This window comes from Balaenoptera ricei, chromosome 14 (assembly GCF_028023285.1).
Source record: "Balaenoptera ricei isolate mBalRic1 chromosome 14, mBalRic1.hap2, whole genome shotgun sequence".
Lineage (NCBI taxonomy): Eukaryota > Metazoa > Chordata > Mammalia > Artiodactyla > Balaenopteridae > Balaenoptera > Balaenoptera ricei.
Window position 1 is genome coordinate 42,914,243 of NC_082652.1, and position 21,593 is coordinate 42,935,835.

General features: G+C 37.8%; 1 protein-coding gene across 3 annotated transcripts in view; it reads left to right on the forward strand.

The window, feature by feature from the left end:
• The window catches only part of TAF4B (TATA-box binding protein associated factor 4b), a 115,708-nt gene that overhangs the window by 4,583 nt on the left and 89,532 nt on the right, over positions 1-21,593 (forward strand). For 2 of the 3 annotated variants that reach the window (XM_059893709.1, XM_059893710.1), the window contains exons 2-7: positions 7,036-7,181; positions 8,686-8,793; positions 14,233-14,394; positions 14,502-14,624; positions 16,479-16,568; positions 19,175-19,789. In XM_059893709.1, the coding sequence (XP_059749692.1) occupies positions 7,036-7,181; positions 8,686-8,793; positions 14,233-14,394; positions 14,502-14,624; positions 16,479-16,568; positions 19,175-19,789 (1,244 nt within the window). The remainder of the gene's footprint in view (positions 1-7,035; positions 7,182-8,685; positions 8,794-14,232; positions 14,395-14,501; positions 14,625-16,478; positions 16,569-19,174; positions 19,790-21,593) is intronic. The other variant, XM_059893711.1, reaches the window with a different exon arrangement.

Sequence of the window (21,593 nt, forward strand, 5' to 3'; positions counted from 1 at the left end):
TATTTATGGCTGTGTTGGGTCTTCGTTTCTGTGCGAGGGCTTTCTCTAGTTGCGGCAAGCGGGGGCCACTCTTCATCGCGGTGAGCGGGCATCTCACTATCGCGGCCTCTCTTGTTGTGGAGCACAGCCTCCAGACGCACAGGCTCAGTAGTTGTGGCTCACGGGCCCAATTGCTCCGTGGCATGTGGGATCTTCCCAGACCAGGGCTCGAACCTGTGTCCCCTGCACTGGCAGGCAGATTCTCAACCACTGCGCCACCAGGGAAGCCCCATTTCATATTATTTATCCAATTTATTTGTTTATAATAGGCCATAGTATTCTATTATAATCCTTCTTTCTGTAAGATTAGTGGTCATATCCTCTCTTTTTCATTCCTGATTTTAGCAGACTGAGCCTTCTCTCCTTTTCTCTTAGTTAATCTAGGTAAAGATTTGTCAGTTTTTTTGGTCTGTTCAGAGAACCAACTTTTGATTTTTCTCAGTTGTTCTTCTATTCTCTATTCTATTGACCTCTGCTCTAATCTTTATTAATTTTCTTTCGTCTGCTTGCTATAGTTTTTATTTTGCTTTTTTCCCCAATGTCTTAAGATAGAAGGTTAAGTTATTAATTCAAATAATCCTTCTTTTATTTATTTTTTATTTTTTTTGAAATGCAAATATAATAATGTCTCTCCTACTTGAAATCTTTCAGGGCTTCCCACATCTCCTCAGATCTTTTTTTTTTAATATAAATTTATTTATTTATTTATTTATTTATTTATTTATTTATTTATTTATTTATGGCTGTGTTGGGTCTTCATTGCTGCGCACGGGCTTTCTCTAGTTGCGGCGAGCAGGAGCTACTCTTCGTTGTGGTGCGTGGGCTTCTCATTGTGGTGGCTTCTTTTGTTGCGGAGCGTGAGCTCTAGGCGCGTGGGCTTCTGTAGTTGTGGCTCGCAGACTCTAGAGCGCAGGCTCAGTAGTTGTGGCGCACGGGCTTATTTGCTCCACGGCATGTGGGATCTTCCCGGACCAGGGCTTGAACCCATGTTCCCTGCATTGGCAGGCGGATTCTTAACCACTGTGCCACCAGGGAAGCCCTAATCCTACTTTTAAAATAGAGGGATTTACAACAACAGTCGACCTGTGAACAACACAGGTTTGCACTGCACAGGTCCACTTATACTCAGATTTTTTTCGATAAGTCCATATTATGGTACTACATGAGCTGCAATCAGTTGAATCTGTGGATGCGGAACTTCAGATATGGAGGGCCAACTGTAAAGATACATGCAGATTTTCAACGGAACAGGGGTGTGGGGCGTCAGTACCTCCCACCCCCACGTTGTTCAGGGTCAGCTGTATAAATTTCCCTTAGACACTACTTCAGCTGCATCACATAAATTTGGGTATGTTGTGTCTTCATTTTCATTCATCTCAAAGTGTAGTCCAGTTTCCCTTGTGATTTCTTAATTGACCAACTGGCTACTTAGGAGTAATTAATTTCTACATAGTTATGAGGTCCCCTAATTTCTTTTTGTTACAGATTTCTAATTTCATTCCATTGTAGTTGGAGACCACACATTGTATGATTTCAGTCCTTTTAAATTTATTTAAACTTGTTTTATATCCTAGCATGTAGTCTATCCTGAGACTGTTCCACGTACACTTAAGAAGAATGCTGTTGTTGGGTGGAGTATACTATTGATGTGTTTTAGGTATGGTTGGTTTATAGTGTTGTTCAAGTATTTGATTTCCTAGTTGATCTTCTACCTAGACATCTATCTTTCATTGAAAGTAGAGTGTTGAGGTCTCCCAAGTATTATTGTTGAATTCTCTATTTTGTTCCTTCATTTATGTCAACTTTTCTTCATATATTTTGGGCTTGGTTGTTTGGTGCATATATGTTTGTAATTGTTAAACCTTCCTGATCCATTGGCTGTTTTATCGATTATAAAGTACCCCTCTTTATCTCCAGTAACACATTTTGTTTTACTCTATTGTCTGATATTAGTATGGCCACTCCAGTTTTCTTATGGTTGCTGTTGGATGATATGTCTTTTCTGTCCTTTTACTTTGACCTTTTTAGTGTCTTTGAGTCTAAAGTGTGTCTTCTGTAGGCAGCATATAATTGAATCCTATTTTATAATTGGGTCTGACACTTTTTGCCTTTTGATTGGATTATTTAATCCATTCACATTTAATGTTAATGATATAGTTGGGTTTAGGCCTGCCATTTACTTTTTTTGGGTTTTTTTAGTTATTTAGTTATTTATTTTTGGCTGTGTTGGGTCTTCGTTTCTGTGCGAGGGCTTCCTCTAGTTGCGGCAAGCGGGGGCCACTCTTCATCGCGGTGCGCGGGCCTCTCACTATCGTGGCCTCTCTTGTTGCGGAGCACAGGCTCCAGATGCGCAGGCTCAGTAGTTGTGGCTCACGGGCCTAGTTGCTCCGCAGCATGTGGGATCTTCCCAGACCAGGGCTCGAACCCGTGTCCCCTGCATTAGCAGGCAGATTCTCAACCACTGCGCCACCAGGGAAGCCCCTGCCATTTACTTTTGTTTCTATGTATTTTCTCTTTTTTGTTCTTCCTCTGTTCCCTCTTTCCTTTGCATTAAGTGAATATTTTCTAGTGTAATATTTTAATTCCTTTATAATATTTTTTAAGAATATATATGTATTTTTAGTGATTGCTCTTGGGCTTACAATATACATCTTAGAATTTACTTCACATTTATATTAACTTGTTTCAGTGAGGTGTAGAAACATTTTTCCTATTTAGCTCATTTCCCTCTTTTTTATTTTTGTGCTATTATTGCTCTACATATTGCATCTAGATATGTTACAAACCCAGCAATACCTTGTTATAATTATTACCTTATGTAATTATATGTCTTTTAAAGATGCTGACAGAAGGAGCACAAGGATATATTTGTAGCATTTGTTTTATTACCTTCTTATTTACCATTCCTAGTTTTCTTCGTTTGTTCCTATAGATTCCAGTTACCATCTGAAGTCATTTCCTTAGTGCAGTACAACTTTGCTCCTGACCACTTTCTTTGTGTTATTGTTCACAAATATGTTACATTTCTAATATGTTATAGGTTCAAGAATACAATTATATATATTGTTCTATATAGTTGTTTTTTAAACCCATTAAGATAAAGCAGTAATATGCATATAAATTATATAATTAACTTTACCAATGCCCTTTTCATGTGAATTTGAGTTACTTTCTGGAGTCTCTTGTTTTCAGCCTGAAGAACTTCATTTAGTATTTCCTGTCTGGTTTGTCTGCTAGCACTCAGTCCTCTAAGGAGGATGTCTTTTTTATCTGAGGATGTCTTTTTTTTTTTTTTTTTTTAAGTTTTTATTGGGGTATATTTGATTTACAATGTTGTGTTAGTTTCAGGTGTACAGCAAAGTGAATCTGTTTTACATATACATATATCCACTCTTTTTTTAGATTCTTTTCCCATATAGGCCATTACAGAGTATCGAGTAGAGTTCCCTGTGCTATACAGTAGGTTCTTATTAGTTATCTATTTTATATATAGTAGTGTGTATATGTCAATCCCAGTCTAGGATGTCTTTATTTTGTCTCCTTTTTTGACAGTTATTTTCAGGAAATATCTGATTGTTGGTTGATAGTTGGTTTTTTTGTTTTTTTGTTTTTTCCCCAGCAAGTGGAATATGTCATACCCCTGCTGTCTGGCCTCCATTGTTTCTAATGAGAAGTTAGCTGTTAATCCTATTAATGCAGTACTCTTGTACATTTTTCTCCTGGTGTTCTCAAGATTTTCTCTTTGTACATTTTTATCATGTTGTGTCTTGGTGTGGATCTCTTTGCATTTATCTTACTTAGAGTTTGTTGAGCTACTTGGATGTTTAGATTATTTTTCATCAAATTTGGGAAATTGTCAGCCATTATTTCTTTGAATATTTTTTCTGTTCCTATCTCTCTCTCTCTCTCTCTTTCTCTCCCCCTGCTCCCTCCCCACCTCCCTCCTTCCCCTCCCTCCCCCCTCTCTTTCTGGTACTCACATTATGCCTATGTTGGTGTGCCTATCATTGTCCTGCGTTTCTATGAAGCTCTGTTCATTTTTCTTCATTCTTTTTTCTCTCAGTTCTTTGGATTGCATAATCTCTATTGAACTATTTTCAAGTTCACTGACTTATCTTCTGATCATTCAAGTCTGCTGTTAAGCCTCTCTAGTGAAATTTTTATTTCAATTATTGTACTTTTTAACTACAGAATTCCTTTTTTTATGATATCTATTTCTCTAATGGTATTCTCTATTTGTTGAGATAATCATCATCATATCTTCCTTCTTTAAGCATGATTTCCTTTAGTTTCTTGACATATTTATAACAGTTACTTTGATGTCTTTGTTAAATCTAACATCTAGTCCCTCATAGGTGGTTTCTGTTGCCTGCCTTTTTCTGTGTCACACTTTTCTTTTTCTTTGTATGTCTTGTACTTTGTTAAGCAAAACTAATATATTATAGCAAGTCTAGATACTGGTCTTTACTCCCCTGAGTGGGTTCTTGTTGTTTGTTTGTTTGTTTAAATGGCTGTGTTATTTTAGTGAAGTCTGTTTTCCTCACAGGGTACAGCTTTGGGCATAAGCACAGCCACCCTGGGATGACAGTGGTTTTAGCAGGGCTCTTTTTGACTGTTTCTTTCTCTGATCTCTCTGTTAAGCTTTCTACTTCAGCTGGTGTCACGCCTAGCTGTTAGGCTCCACTCACTGCCAGCCAGTTACTCTCTTGTTTTCAACAGTGCCCTAGGGCCTAACTTCCTCCATAGTCTGATTCAATTAAATGTGGACTCCTTTACAAAGGGTAGTTTTTGAGGTCATTGCTTGAGGTTCTGACCCCAGAAGGGCCCTTCTTAGTTGTTTCTTTATCTTGTTCTCTTTGGTAAACTGGAGATATGCCTGTGACTTAGCTTGTATCTGTCATGAAGATACCAGAAACCTTTTAATTGTTCTGTTGTACTTGAGAGTGACCTTAGCCTTGACCTTTCCCGCACTCTGTTGGAAATAAAGTCAGTTTCTCTTGGGAGATGTTTGGAGCAAGTACCCAGGGCTGTGGCATGTTTCTTTCTGAGTGATATCCATGTTTTAGAAGTGGGGTACTGGGCATGGGTGGTAGCCTCTGGTCTTCTCTGCTTCTCTTCCAGTGTGGAACCTCAACCCCATGAAAGAACTGGGGTGAGGGTGATTGGGCCCCAAGTATTCTCTGAGCCATCCCTGGGGTAGAGCCTTCCCTTTCTGAGTGGGGATGGGTGAAACAAGAAGCCTGGAAACTCTTGGATGCACTTATTTCAAATTTGTTCTCTTCTGTATGCAAGTTGGGGTGGCAGAGATGGGAAATGCTGGTGGCCTGCTTCTCCCAGGAAGATACCATAGCCCTCAACTGGGAGTTTGGGAAAGAGGGAGGCCTTGTGTTGTCCACAATGCCTGAACTGAGAAGGGAGAGGGAGTGGGTCATGGTTCAGATGCCACAGATTCTTGCTGTTCTGAGTTTTAGTAGATTCTCTTTAATAATTGTCTAGTCATTTTCTGTATGCCTTAGGGCATTTCCAAAGACTTTAAATGGTTGTTTTTAAAAATAATTTTCACCAGTTATGCTTGTTTTGCTGGGGAGTGGCTTTATTGAGCTCTTCATGCTGCCATTCCAGACATGGAACTCCAGCTATGAATATTCTTGTTTGTACCTCCTACTTACATGGACAACTATCTCTTTACGTTAGAAATACTGGGTTAGAGGGTATGCAAATGGGAACCAGTTTGGCACAACGATGTAGAGTTGAACAAAGCAGTTGTACCAAATTACACTACCAGCCTAAAGATGTTGAGAGTTTTTGTTACTGCACATCTCTCTTAACACTTAATATTGTCATTGGACTTATTAATTTTTTTCTGTCTAGGTAGATATAAAGTGATATCTCACTGTGGTCTTAATTTACCTTTCCCTGTCATTGGTATCTGTGTTTCTTTTTTGCATTTTGGATATTTGTTCTTTGAATATACGTGAACTAAAATTTTCTCCAATTTTTTTTTATTAGTTTTAGTTATTTTTAAAAATTTATTTATTTTTGCCTGCGTTGGGTGTTTGTTGCTGCACAGGGGCTTTCTCTAGTCGCTGCGAGCAGGGGCTACTCTTCGTCGCGGTGCATGGGCTTCTCATTGTGGTGGCTTCTCTTGTTGCAGAGCATGGGCTCTAGGCACGTGGGCTCAGTAGTTGTGGCGCACGGGCTTAGTTGCTCCACAGCATGTGGGATCTTCCCGGACTGGGGATCGAACCTGTGTCCCCTGCCTTGGCAGGTGGATTTTTAACCACTGCGCCACCAGGGAAGTCCCCAAATTTTCTCCAATTTTGTGGTTTGTCTTTTTACCTGATGATATATTTTGCTGAGCAAAAGTTTTTAAAATATAGTTGTATGTATCAAACTTCACTTATTTAAGAAATTTTTCCCTATCCCAAGTTCAGAATGACAGTTTTCTACATTGTCTAAAAGTTTAAAAGTTTTTCCTTTTCATCATTGTATCCTTAATGCCCTTGGGTTTTTGTGTATGGTGTGAAACTTTTCATCTTTTCCATTAGTTAATTGAACAAGCCCTATTTATTGAATAGTAGCTCTTTTTCTCACTGATCTGCAGTGCTTTTAGAAAAATTTGATATGATGTATCTGCAGGCTATTTGGGGTCTATTTGGGGGTTTTCTATTCTATTCCATCGGTCAGGTTGTGTAGTCTTGTGCTGTTACCAAACCGTCTTACTGTAGCATTATAAATAGTTTGATGTCATGAGGAAAAGTGTTTTGCCTTCTTCAGGAGTATCTTGTTAATACGTTTAGACTTTTAATATTTTAAATAGCTTTGAATGACAACATTTTTTCCATATTATATATCTTAATTAGTAGACATGGAATTCAGTATGTACTAACTAATCACTTATTCAGAACATTTTACAGCACTGAAAGAAGTGGGAGAACAATATGTGATGATTATACTTCATTTATTAGCTCACATTTTGTTTTCTTTTAACTATAGGAACAGTTTTGATCAAAAGTAACAGTGGTCAGTTGATGTTGGTATCTCCTCAGCAAGCTGTAACAAGAACTGAGACCACAAGTAACATAACTTCAAGGCCAGCTGTACCAACGAATACTCAAACAGTCAAAATCTGTACAATGCAGGTAATATACATTAAAGTTTTTTTCATCCTCCTTAGTTTTCCAGCAGTTATCTTCATATAAATGTGTATGTATTTGCCAGTAAAAATAGTAGAAGAGATGATTCTGCTCGACTTTTTGAATTAAGCTACTTTCTTTGAATATGTTAATTTAATCTAGGTGTTTGGTTTTGTTGTTTGGCAAAATTAATAAGTTAATCTTCGTACTCAAAGATTTTATTGTCCTCAAGGGGATGTTCAAAGGGCTATGTGCATCTCTAAACAGGAAAAAAATAGCCATTCTGCTTCAATTTTAACTTGTGGTAAAACATTAACACTACAATTTATAGTATTTTTTATCCATATCATATAGGAATTACCTTTAAAAAAATTAGAAATCTGCTGTAATATTTCATTAACTTGGCATTGTTAGAAGATGATTTATTTTACATACATGATCATCTTTCTAGGTAACTAAAGCTTATCCTGTGTGTGCCAGAGTTAAAAAAATATATTTTTATGGGCATCTTTCTTTGGTTAAACAGAAAATGTGGAATGTAGTATAGTATTTTCTTGATGAAGCAGGCTCATCCTAATAAAAAGTTTCCTTGTATTCTGTGGTAATATCATTCTTTGCCAGTTTCCCCCAACCCACTCTCTCATAATTTGATTCTAGGTTCTCAGCCAGTCATTTTCTCTATTTCAGTATCTGTCAATGATAGCTGCTCCTTCCCTTTCTTGTTTGCTATGTGTTGAGGAGATAGGTTAGCAGACTTTTGTTTAAAATCGTATATTAAATAAGAGTCTAAGGGGGAGGGTCAAGATAGAGGTAGAAGATTAAGAGATACAAACTACTATATATAAAATAAATCAGCTACAAGGATATATTGTACAACACAGGGAATATAGACAATCTTTTATAATAACTATAAATGGAGTATAACCTTTAAGAATTGTGAATTGATATGTTGTAAACCTGAAACTTACATAATACTGTACATCAACTATACTTCAATAAAGAAAAATGATAATTATGTGATATGACATAGATGTTAGCTAATGTTATGGTGGGAATCACACTGCAATATATAATTATATCAAATCACATTGTACACCTTAAATTTACGCAATGTTATATGTCAATTATATCACAAAAAATGAAGTTTAATTAAAGTTATTTTTTAAAAAAGACTAAAAGGATACCAGCAATAGAAATGACCAAAAAAAAAAAAAAGTATCTATATGTTTTCTGTGTGAGCCAAAGAGTAAAATGCAATATTTTAATGCAGAAATACTGTGATATTTATCTGTTTAATCAGTTGCCTCTTCAGGAATAAGAAATGAGTGTCAACTGGCCAATTGACCAGTTAGGTTAATAGTAGAAAATATGCATAGAATTCATGAGGTTATAAAACCAGTTATAACAAAGAAGTTTGCTGTGGTAAAGTGTTTTGATGTTTGCCATAGTACCGATTAATTTTAAATTACTAATGCTGATGACTCTGTACTATCTCCCCCTCCCCCCCAAGAATTCTAGTTCACAGTTAATCAAGAAGGTGGCAGTGGCACCTGTTAAACAACTGGCACAAATAGGAACTACTGTGGTAACCACTGTTCCGAAGCCTTCCCCAGTGCAAGTAAGTTGTGACTTGTGGCCATGTGCGCACTGGTTATTTTCTCATCTTTCGTTATTATTTATTGTTAGCTATTTCCTGAAGAGAGCAATTCAGTGATATATGAGGACACTTATTAAACTGGGAACTGTTGGAAGTATGTGAAACACAAGATGAACATGGTGTATATTCTTGGAATATCAGATTTATTCGAATGTATTAAATTAAAACAAATGCATCTAACGTTCATGTGTCACGGTGTCTAGAAGCAGGTGCTGGGACAGAATTTTGGTGTATGGGATATTTATTAGGGATTGATACCTGTGGAAGGGAAGGAGAGTAAGAGTTTGAACTAGATGCAGGTCCAATAAAGCCTCAGCCAACCTGATGGAGAGCTTTGGAGCAACTGTGGCCCGTCAGAATTGTCCCACTGTGTGCCAACATGGTTGGATGAGCCATAATTTCCCCTCTGTGATCAGTCATTGGATGTGGACTCTCCAGGGAGAGTTGTGCTCATGGGCAGGTAATTCTCTGTAGCTGAAGCAGACTCTGAAGGAGCTGACAATTGTCGTCTGTCTAAATAGCATTCCCAACAGCTAGGATAGTACAAATCTCTCTTTGTGATGGTGTATCACAGTCTACTCCTTGAATTGCTGGGATCTACTTCTTCATATGTGTTGGAAACCAGCTCTCCTTGGATTTCAATAGGTTTCTTCCTTGGAGAAGCAAAGAAGAGGAGGTTAGTAGGATGAACTACAGTCCCCACTGCTGCAGCTGATACCATCATTTCCTCCTCCACCATCCATTCTAGATTCCTCCCACACTCAACTACCAACTCTTCTGGGTCTTAACTGGTAGTGTGATCAGACTTCTATGCCTGACGGATCCAAGGTCCAAATTGCCAGTCTTTTGAGGCAAGAGTTGTGTCACTTGTCCATTTATCATCACAATTGGGCAAGGAAATACCCAGAGGCACTTAAGTGGATCACCTGGATTCACTGCATAAACTCCTCTTGGCCTTCATTGTGTAAAAGCTACCCTACCTATTCCAGTTGTCAGGTTAGTTACCTCTGTCATGATAATGACTCTTCTCTATCCTGTTGGTCCCTGGACACAGGGACCCTGAAATGTCCAAGAGGCAGCCATGGTGTCTAGTTTATAGGGACTCTTGCTATGTTCTTTGGTGAAAGTGTGCCCACTGTGGGCAGGAATGGGAAGCACAGGATCCCCCAGTGGGTCTTTGGGAGTAATGATAAGTGGATCCGTTCATCCTTCTACTCTTTGATTCCTTGGTTCTTCATATATTTGTCCTGTTGGGGACATAGTACCATATAGAATATTTTGATTCAGTGAGTATGCACTAAGTCTTAGAAGATGGAGGATGGAGTTCCATCTTCATAGAGTATTGTCTCTGAGTTTGCACTTCACCTGTGTTTTCTGCACGCTGTTCTAATACTTTACTAGGCAGGCAGCTTCTGGATCATGCCATATGTGATATAATCAGTGGATCCCATAGTCATGGGACCACTGTTGTACTTCCTTTGCTGTATAGAAGATACATCTTCTTGAAGCATGTTATGTGAAATCCCATGCTGTGGATCAAACATGGTATTTGGTGTTTCAGAATTACTTAACCATATTACTTCCTCTAACAGAGATGGTGATCAGTGAACCTGATTTTAAACATAGTTTTTGTTGTTGTTGTTTTGTTTTTGTTGTTTTCTTTGCTAATAATGACTACCATTTATTGAGCACTTAATGTGTTGGACACTTTTTAAGTGCTTTACATCCCTCGTCTCATTTCATTTCATCCTGTGACTATTCTGTAAGGAAGTATTATCTCTATTTTATGTATGTGAAAATCGGTTTAGAGAAGTTAAGAAATTTGCATGACTTCTGCTAATATGTAGCAAAGGGGGCATTTGAACCAAGGTCTCTATCTGACTCTGGAAACTCTATTCTTAATGACCTCTGTGCTGATTGTCTCAAACTCTAGGTTCCACCTCCCCCCCGCCCCCCTGCCCTTAGGTTATTCTAGGGAGATCACTGGGCCAAAGGGTATGAATTTAGGCCTACTGATAGCCGCTATGTGTTGTAAGAAATAATTATGTTTCTTAAAATGGGATTTTTTTTTTTTTTGATCAGTCAAATGTGGACACCAAATAACACCACAGGAAGGTGTATGAAAGTGAAAGAGACTTCCTATACTGACAGGTCCTAGAGGAGGTCCTGCACGACATGCAGGGGGCCATATGGGAGGCGCACCCGGGGCAGGCGCAACCAAACAAGTGGGGATCTGAGAGAGAATGAGGACATGGGGGCAAGTGCCTTTGTTGAGGGTTGGTATGGAGTACACAAGCAAAAGACGTGAGGGGATTTCATTGGTGTGTTTGAATGTCATTATGTCACAGTTGGGAGAGCAGAAAGAGAACTTGTGGCAGGGACCAGCCTTATCACACTGGTGCACCTGGTCACCTGGGCAAGGCGTTCACAGCCTGTTTGTGGGGATGTTGAGGCACCAGAAAAATACGAAGTTTGAAGAATTTACAATACAGTTATTTTATGAAAGGGGTTTCAACTTCCACAGTATTTTGAGTAAATCAATTTTTTTATTGTATCTATTTATTAAAGATTTAGTACATATAGTTGTACTAAAATGGTATATATGTGTTGTTTAATTCTTTTCCTTGGGTTATTTTTCCATATATATGTCTACAATAGCTATTTCCATGCAGGGTGTGTATAACTTTTCTTAATTTAGATTGATGCATATTTTAAGCTGAGTTGCTCCTTAGTGGTAGGCTAAGGCAGTAGAAATTTATCAGTGAAGTTAGTGAATAATTTCTCTTTTTTTTTGATTAATTAATTAATTTATTTATTTTTGGCTGTGTTGGGTCTTCGTTTCTGTGCGAGGGCTTTCTCTAGTTGTGGCAAAAGTGGGGGCCACTCTTCATCGCGGTGCGCGGGCCTCTCACTATCACGGCCTCTCTTGTTGTGGAGCACAGGCTCCAGACGCGCAGGCTCAGTAGTTGTGGCTCACGGGCCTAGTTGCTCCACGGCATGTGGGATCTTCCCAGACCAGGGCTCGAACCCGTGTCCCCTGCATTGGCAGGCAGATTCTCAACCACTGCGCCACCAGGGAAGCCCAGTGAATAATTTCTGTGTCCACTTTGAGAGGTAAAGCATCTCAGTTTTAGACATTTCTTGGAAATAAGGAGCTAGAACTTGGATGACTCTCCTTAAAAGGCAATTTAGTCTGTTAAATTTGTATACAATTAATTTCACTGACTCTTATGTATTAATATAGCTGATTTTCACAATTTACTTCACATATACCCCAGGTCTTTTCTCTCCTGTCCCCTATACATGCCTAATCAGTGCCAGTGCAGTCTTGCAAAGCATGGAAATAGCGTTGCCTGGTCTAGAATATTGAGATTTATGATTGAGTTTAAAACAGTCCATCCATTACTGCAGTGTGGTTATATACATAGAGTAAGACCAGGATTGTGTACTTCTCCATGCCTCTTAAGAGTTGCAGGTATCTGGTAAGGTACAGGTAGTAGCTATATTAGAAAGTTATGAAGGACAAATTTTGTGCTGGAGACAATAAAATATTGACAAGGAAAGTAGGAGTGCCACAAATGCTGCTTCTTCTACTCACAAAAAATAGGACTTTTTTCCTGAGCTCACATTTCGTTGGGCCTTATTTTGCTTCATAAGGAAGAGGGACAGTACTCCCCTGAGGAACCCCTCCTATCAGTCCTGCGAGGTAATCATAGTCAATAGCTAAAGTTTGACATTACTTTCTTAAATATAGTAGTACAGAGAATTAATGGTAGAGTATAAAATATACTCACTGAAAAAAGAGTATGTGTTTACTGTACATAAACCTAAAAATGTTTATTAGAAGATCTCCAAAAGGATTCAGAGGGAACTGTACAGTACTTGTCCTTGAAGAGCAGGACTAGGGATAGACTAAGAAAGAGACTTCATTTTCATTGTTGTCTTTGAGATCTGTTAATATTTAATAAAACTACTAATTTAGGTATGATTTTTAATTTTACCTTTTTTGCTTAACATTTCATAAGTTTTCATCTTCATCGTTAATCAGTGTTTTAAATTTCTTTCCCATTTTTTTACCCCCAAAACATTCTTGTCTAATATATGCTTCAGTCTTTCTAAAGTGGAAATTTTTGATGTATATTTGAATTCATTTATATTGATTGTTGCAGAAAGAAATTTTCTTGAGGGTAATAGCAACCTGACCTTTTTGTGTTTTATGCCTGTAGAACACAAGTATTTAAATTAAAATGATGGTGCAGTGTTCAGTTTTCTGTGTGAATTGTAAATACTGTTCTCTCACCCACCCTCAAACTTTACTCATGTTCTGTAACTTTTAGTGTTTGTCTTTAAAGTAAGATTGTTGCTTTATCTCAATCTGGTTGTCTAAATTATTACCCAATTTGTGATTTCTTATATTAAACTTTTTATCCTGCAGGTGGTGCTATAATCACACCTCATTTAATAGAGGCTAGAAGAAACAACCGAAATTCTTTTCAGTGTGAAAATAAGATAATCACATTTTGTAATATTTGTTATTACAAATTACAAATCTATTACTGCTTTTCTAATAGTCTACATAAAAGCAGCTTATCTGAATATGAGACGATCAGTAGATCTCTCAGATTTATACTTAATAAAAAACAGGGGCTTCCCTGGTGGTGAAGTGGTTGAGAGTCTGCTTGCTAATGCAGGGGACACGGGTTCGAGCCCTGGTCTGGGAAGATCCTGCATGCCGCAGAGCAGTTGGGCCCTTGAGCCACAGCTGCTGAGCCTGTGCATCTGGAGCCTGTGCTCGGCAGCGAGAGGGGCCGCGATGGTGAGAGGCCCGCGCACCGCGATGAAGAGTGGCCCCTGCTTGCCGCAGCTGGAGAAAGCCCTCGCACAGAAACGAAGATCCGGCACAGCCAAAAATAAATAAATAAATAAATAAATTTAAAATTACAAAAAAATGATAATAAAAAAAAAATAACAGAATATTATAAAATAAGAAATTCTATATTTTCATACAAAAACTTACTATTTCAAATTTTTTTGGAGAAGTATTAATAATATTTGAGGACTACGTGCTTGGCACCGTTTTTTAAAAACAATCCCAGGATAGTAGGTACCATTGCTATCCTTGTTTTTTACAAACAGGAATCAGAGGGTTAGCAGGATAAAGTAACTTGCCTGAGGTCAACACTTGGGTGTCAATGATAAATAGGTAGGTAGGTGAGAATGAAACCCAGAGCTGCCAGAGTCCAGAGCTGGTAAATGGTGTTACATTGCCTTAGACTAGTAGAGCATAATATAAAACCAAGGATGTCAAGATCCATTTGTAGTCTAAGTGTGAAATGAGGCACTCGCCATGATGCATATCATAGTAATACATATCTCGATATCTGCCGCTTTTACTTTCAGTCTGTGGCTGTGCCAACCAGTGTTGTCACAGTGACCCCTGCGAAGCCGTTGAATACTGTGGCTACCCTGAAGCCTTCAAGTTTGGGAGCGCCACCCACCCCCTCAAGTGAGCCCAGTCTCACAGCAGAGAACTCAGCCACTGCTCAGACTAATCTTTCTCCGGTAAAGCTCTCCCTTGTATCTTACATAAATAGAACTCTTTACAAATTTTCTTCAAGTATATTTTCTAGCTAACATTTGTGAGTGTTTGTTTATACTTCTATATTTAGACGATGCTAGAAAATGTGAAGAAATGTAAGAACTTCCTCGCAATGTTAATAAAACTAGCGTGTAGTGGATCACAGTCCCCGGAGATGGGGCAGAATGTGAAGAAGTTGGTGGAACAACTTTTGGTAAGTTGGGACTGTAAAAGCTCTGTAAGCAGCCATAGAACATGTTTTAAATGAGAAGTAAATATTTTTAAATGAGGTTTATCTTAAATGCATTTTTGGATAACCTTTGCTTTTGCTTATTGAAAGCTTTGTAATGATTATAAATCTTAGACTAGTAAATCTAGTCTATACAGTCGTCCCTCAGTATCCATGGGGGTTGGTCCCAGGACCTGCCGAGGATACCAAAATCCACGGATGGTCAAGTCCCATAGTTGGCCCTCCCTATCTGTGGGTTCCACATCTGTGGATTCAACCAACTGCGAATTGTAAATATAGTACTACACCAGTCCTTAGTTGGTTGAATCTGCTCATGCAAAATGTGGGGATACGAAGGGCCGACTGTATTACTTTATGTTTGCTAGTCTTGCTTCACTTAGCCTAAAAAGCGCTTTGGAGAGAAGGTTGACTACTTGGTCAAATAAAAACTTATAAGTGTTTGGAGAATATTTGGCCTCATGAAAAGAGGTGGTTGGAAAAGTATTTTAAGAGCTTTTCTCCTGATCGTTATGGATATTCTTTAGAGTCCACTGGTTTATCTTGTACCCTGAATGGATCTTTCACCCAAATGTAACAGCTCACATTCGGTCATCTGGAAAATAATTGGTTCACTGAGCTGTATAGATCTTCCAAATGTTGACAGATTTGTTATTTAAGATATCAAACAATCATACTTGTAATCTAGCAATCGCATCAGAAAATTTTTTCAGTACAGGGAAGCTATCAAGCTCAGGATTGTGGTTACAAATTTTCCAAAATTCTAATTTTGGCTTGAGAGCTCTGATTTTTATCATTAGCAACAAAAACCATCAGTTGTTTTCCTTACAGTGACAGGCTTGGTTCGTTTGTTTGTTTTTTGAGAGAGTGTCTCTCAAAATACCCCAATGTGAATAACCACAGCTGGTTTGATATTCTTTCCAGTAAATGCAAGAAAAGCAGCTAGCCCAGCTAGCAACTCAATCACAAGGTGCTTTTCCTTGAGTATCTTACTTTGGTCTACTATATGTATGGTTCCCATTAGGTTGCACACAATATTTTAAAAAGATGTCTACTGAAGGGTTAAGATTTAGTAAAATTAAATTTTACTGTTTTGTGAAGGACATTTTAAAGTGGAACTGGCTCTGTTTTTTTTACCACACATGCATAGCAATGCAGAGTATGACGACAACTATTTAAATTTGTTATCATTGCCTTTCTTGCCAGAAGTTGCTTTCGTACCATCAGTGCAAATCTCAGCACAGTGAAAAAGGCCAAAAAACGATTAGTATTAATGTGAAAATAATTTAGACCTCATAGACCCCTGCAGTGTTTAGAGTCCAAGCCAGTATGGAAGGGTTCCTAAGTCCTTTGGAACAACAGCATATCTATTATTGTGGCCTTGTAATAAAATACAGTCTAACCTCAGTTAAAGTAATTTAAAAATTGAGAAAGGAAAACAAAAAAAATCTAAGGCCCCCACACCAAATAACTTCCAATTTCCTACCCTAAGAAGCGTAGGACTCCTGTGTCTTTACTTCTTAATTGTTCTTGACAGACTGTGGTACTATCACCTTATCCAGTCAGCCAGCTCTTCTCTCACTTTGCTTACTGGGATCTTAAAAAATAATAATAATAATCTCTTCATTGTATTCTGTATGAAAAAACATCTCTATGTTTATTCATTTTGTAGGGGATGTGAAAAAACCGCTCCCATTTAATGATAGACTTTGACTTTATCACTGTTCCAAGTTTGCTATGTCTACAATCATGAATCACAGACTTTTCCTCTTGTAAAATATTTGTAGAGCTAAAAGTGTTTTTCTTTCTTCCATTCCTCAGGATGCAAAAATTGAAGCAGAAGAATTTACTAGACAACTGTATGTTGAACTCAAGTCTTCACCTCAGCCTCACCTAGTTCCTTTCCTTAAGGTAGAGTTATGTGTTACTTTGAAGAAATAGTTTGGATTGGATTACTTTAAAGTAATTTAAAATCTGAATATTTCAATATGGCAGCAATTTAATGTGAAGATAGTAACAGTAGAAGAAATCTCTCAGGGCTGTTGTAATCTGTAAAGCACATTCATAATTCATATTCTTTGCGTTGGAACACATTGAGAAAACAGAAGTAACGTTCATGAACATAACTTAATGATTATATTATTTGATGCTTGTATTCTCAAAGATTCTTAACTTTAAAAAAAAATAGTGTCTCTGCTTTGTCCTGATGTGACTCTTATTCTCTTAGAAATAGTAAACCACATGGTACCAAATTTAGTGTGAAAGCTATTATTATTTTTTTTGGAGAGGGGAAGCTATTATTTTTAAAAACTAATTTATATTGTTAGTAGGCACACTCTTCTCTAAGATTTATTGAATTAAGTAGATTTTGATGGAGAACAATAACTTTGATAACAAGAGCTTTGTTTGGCAGGCTGAAAAAATATATTCCTTTTGGATATTTTGAAGCTGAAAAGGAATTGAATTGAAATTTATAAAGTTATTAAAGACCTGAGATTTTAGTGAACCAAACACTCATCCCATATATTTTGAAATAATGGAACGAAGAGTTGCCTTTAGAAAAATTTGGCTTAATTGTCTAGGGGAGATGAAAGAGACTTCATAGAGGAAGACTCCTTTTGATGCCTCATGAAAGAAGAGTGGGAAAGGAGATGGGGCACCACATTTTCAGAAGGCTATTATAATAACTGGAAATTGTCCCTAGGAGGCTGACCATGTTGATTAGGAAGTTGCCAATCATGTGATATAAAATGTGGCTAAAAAACTGAGAATGTTTTAGCCAGGGAAGACTTAGTCTGGGGAAGGGAAGATTGAAGGGTCAGCGCAGTACTGAACATCAAATGACTAGAGCCCTGTTTTCAGGTGACCCTCTTGATTGAGAAGTTAGCTGCAGTTCTTCTTGGGTCCCTTTCAATGTAAAAGTTCTGTGAGCTGTAGGTGCTCTACGTGACACTGACAACTCTGTTTAGCGTATCTATGTTTCATACTCACTGGAGACACTGTGGGGGAGAAGGAGGGAAATAAGAAAGTACCTACTATGTGTTCTGTGCTTTGCTGGCTACTTCACTTATAATTTGCATTGTTTGGACTTAATTTTCATATCAGTCTTTTCACAATAGGTGGTAGATGGTATAGTATTTTCCATTTTGGAGATGAGAAAATTGTTTAAATTGACTTAACTTTTGATCAAACACACAGGTCTAGAATTTAGCCTGACTCTACTGGCTATGTAACACTCCCTTGAAGTTACTAAATATTACCATTAAGTATTTGCATTTTGTATCAGTTTTCTAAGGACTATTATTAAGCCTTATGTTTTTTTCTTGAGAATATTTTTTTCACATCCTTGAGAGCTCTGGAGGTTGAACGTTGCATAAGGATAAGGGATTCGGCATTTGGACTTAACTCTGGCCAGGTGATCAAGAGATAATTTAACATACGTGTTTTTATTGTTTTCTCTTTAAGTCTTATTACTTTAACATTTCTTTCCAGTTGTGTTTTTCTCAGGTCTCCCCCATCTTAGATTTCTTGCTTAAATTTAATTAATCAGATCACTTCATTTGTTCATGTATTTCCAAAGCAGCTTGTTTTCTACCATTTTTAAAGTTTGGGAAAAGAGCGTGAAAGACTTTTTGTTTCTTTCCTTTGATACTATTTATAGATATATATAATTGCAAACCATCAGATTAAAATTTTCTCAGTCTTTTTAAATAAAAAAAGTAAAAGAAGTAACTAGAAGGAAAGGGAAGAGAAGCAATAGTTCTCATTTGCTTCTTAAGTAAAGGCAATCTGACTGAATTTAAGTATCAAGACAAGGAAATCTTCCAAAACAGCTCATGAATTCGCTGAAAGATAACCTACTAACCACCTCATTTTTCATCTTTTTTTCTTACTCAGAAACAAAAGTAGATAAAAACCCCAGGGATGAAAAGGCAGAACCTTCTCCTTTTTAGGTTAAGCTGTTTTTATTTTTTTAGCAAGATACAAAGGTAGACTCCAGCTTAAAATCCAGTCAGAAAATATTCTAGCTCAGTTAAGGAAATTGACCTTAATTGACCTGTTTCTATTAATTTTATTTTGATGTAAAGACTGTTTCTACTCAAAGTTTGGAAGTTATTTAACAAAAACTTTTTTTTTTAGATTCTGCTGTCCTGTAAACAAACTTGTAGATACGGAAGTTATGGGTGATCTATTATGGGGTTTAGATAAATACAAATAAGTAGGATACAGTGTTTTATTTTACCAAATTAATATTTGATACCAAATTAATACTGAGGTATATAAAATAAGTTTAACACTTAGACATAATAATTATGAATTGAAAAATGAAGCACTTTGGGGCTTTAAATTGTATCCTGGATATTGACGGAATGTAAATGATTGATAACAGATTTCCTCAACTGAAACGTTGGTATATTTTTAATTTTATGTTGTAAAGATATGACATTCAAAGTAGTTCTATTTTACTAGAGCTCATTTATTTAGTTATCAGTGTTTTATTTGTCCTCTGTTTCTAGAAAAGTGTGATTGCCTTACGACAACTGATGCCTAACTCCCAGAGCTTTATTCAGCAGTGTGTTCAGCAGACTTCTAGCGAGGTGTTCATTGCTACCTGTACCACAGCAGTAATGCCTTCTCCTGTGGTGACAACAGCAGTTTCCTCAATCCAGCCTGAAAAGCCCATCATTGGTTCTGAAGCAGCAACATCTGGAACTGTGTCAGTGCAAACTCTGAATCCACTTGCTCCAGGGGGAGCAAAAACTGGAGTTGTGACACTTCCTTCTGTGGGTCCAGCTGCTGTGCCAGGAGGAACAACAGCTGGAACTGTTGTGCTTCAGACTCCAAAACCGCTAGTGACATCTCTGCAGAACACAGTGACAGCAGTCTCACTTCAGCCTGAAAAGCCAGTTGTCTCTGGGACAGCAGTGACACTGGCCCTCCCCTCGGTAACTTTTGGAGAAACCTCAGCAGCAGCTGTATGTCTTCCGTCTGTGAAACCTATTGTTACTTCTGCTGGGACCACATCTGACAAGCCTGTCATTGGCACTCCAGTCCAAATCAAACTTGCACAGTCGGGCCCCGTGCTTACACAACCAGCCAGCATTCCACAGGCAGTTAAAGTCAAACAACTAGTGAGTAACATTTCATTTCTTCCTCCATTTCTTCTTTTGAAAATTTCAGACATTCAGAAAACTGGCAAGACTAGTAAAATGAACCCCTGTGTACCCTTGAGCAAGGTTGACCAGTTGTTAACGTTGTACCATGTTTGCTTTGTCTCTCCCCCCTCTATTCACATACACAAACACACATGTAATTTTTTCCTGAACCATTTAAGAGTTGGTTGCAGAAATTGACTTTGTGCCATTAAGTACTGTGTATCTCTTAAGGAAAAGGATTTTTTTTTAGCATAACTGCAAACGTACTTATTATCACACATGGGTAGTTAATATTGGCACAATATTTCCAGTTGTCCCAACAATGTCCTTATTAGCTAATTTTTTTTCTGATGTTGTTTCTAGTAAAGAATTGCATATTACACTTACTTGTCATTTTTTTTTTTTTTTCAGGCTCCGTTAATGTAGAACAGTTTTCAGCCTTTTGTAGTTGTTCATTTTGTTGTAATATTTTAAGTGCCTGGGCTAGTTGTTTTGCAGAGTGTCCTTTATTTTGTTTTGTCTAATCATTTCCTCAAGACTAGATTCAGATTAAATATTTTTGGTAAGGTTATTACATAGGTGATATTATGGTAACATTTCTTTTAAAAATGTGCTGAGGGAAGAGAGAAGTGAGGGGAGTAGAGGAGTAAGAAGTTGTGTTTCTTCCTAAACCCTATAGATTGGGAAGTTCTTGGGTGGAAGAAACCTGAAATTTTAGCTGTTTATCTGTTAGTGTTTAGATCTACTTCACTCAAGACACGTTTTATCGGAAGACTGAAAGTATTGTTAACCTGTGGAAGATAGTACATGGTGAATTAATTAAAAATCATGTTTTTTAAGTAAAGTTCTCCCCTACCTTATACTGTAACAGAACTGTTCTTTTGATTTTTGGTGATTGCCCTTGTTCTTCTTTGAAAACCTTCATGTTAAAGGCTGTGTTTTGGATCTCTTTGTTTTAGTTTTTTCTGCTTTTTGGAACAGTAAAATCTAAGTAAACTTCCCAGCCTTGTATACATGATCAGGAGAAGACATTAGTATCTGTGAATGATTGTCTTTGAGGCAGAGGGCAAGCTTTAGGTGTAGAATGAAAGAGGAAAGATCAGTTTGGACAATAGTCAAACTCTTGGGTAGGTGGGAAGTAATAATCATTTCCTGGGCGTTGATCTTTTTTCATCCCTTCCTACTCTGCGTCTGATTTTATTTTATTTATTTTATTTATGGCTGTGCTGGGTCTTCGTTTCTGTGCGAGGGCTTTCTCTAGTTGCGGCAAGCGGGGGCCACTCTTCATCGCAGTGCGCGGGCCTCTCACTATCACGGCCTCTCTTGTGGCGGAGCACAGGCTCCAGACGCGCAGGCTCAGTAGTTGTGGCTCACGGGCCCAGTTGCTCTGCGGCACGTGGGATCCTCCCAGACCAGGGCTTGAACCCGTGTCCCCTGCATTGGCAGGCAGACTCTCAACCACTGCGCCACCAGGGAAGCCCAGAAGCAGTGATTCTTAAACATCGATCTGAGTAGCCAGGTTTGGGAACCATTGGAACTGTAATTGCCCTGGTGAAAGGTCTCTTTTGGTAGCACTTAAGAGTATTGAAATCCTCTTTATGGGTCATAGCTGATTCTTGAATAAATGCTAATCTTTATTGAAAATCTATAGCATATCCACCCCTAAGTGAAATAATACTTTATAGTTACATAGAGTCTTAAAACGTGTCTTGTATGCAGTATGGACTTTGAAATAATTTTGATGAAGGCAAGGCAGGGAGAAAACTAAGAATCCCAGAAA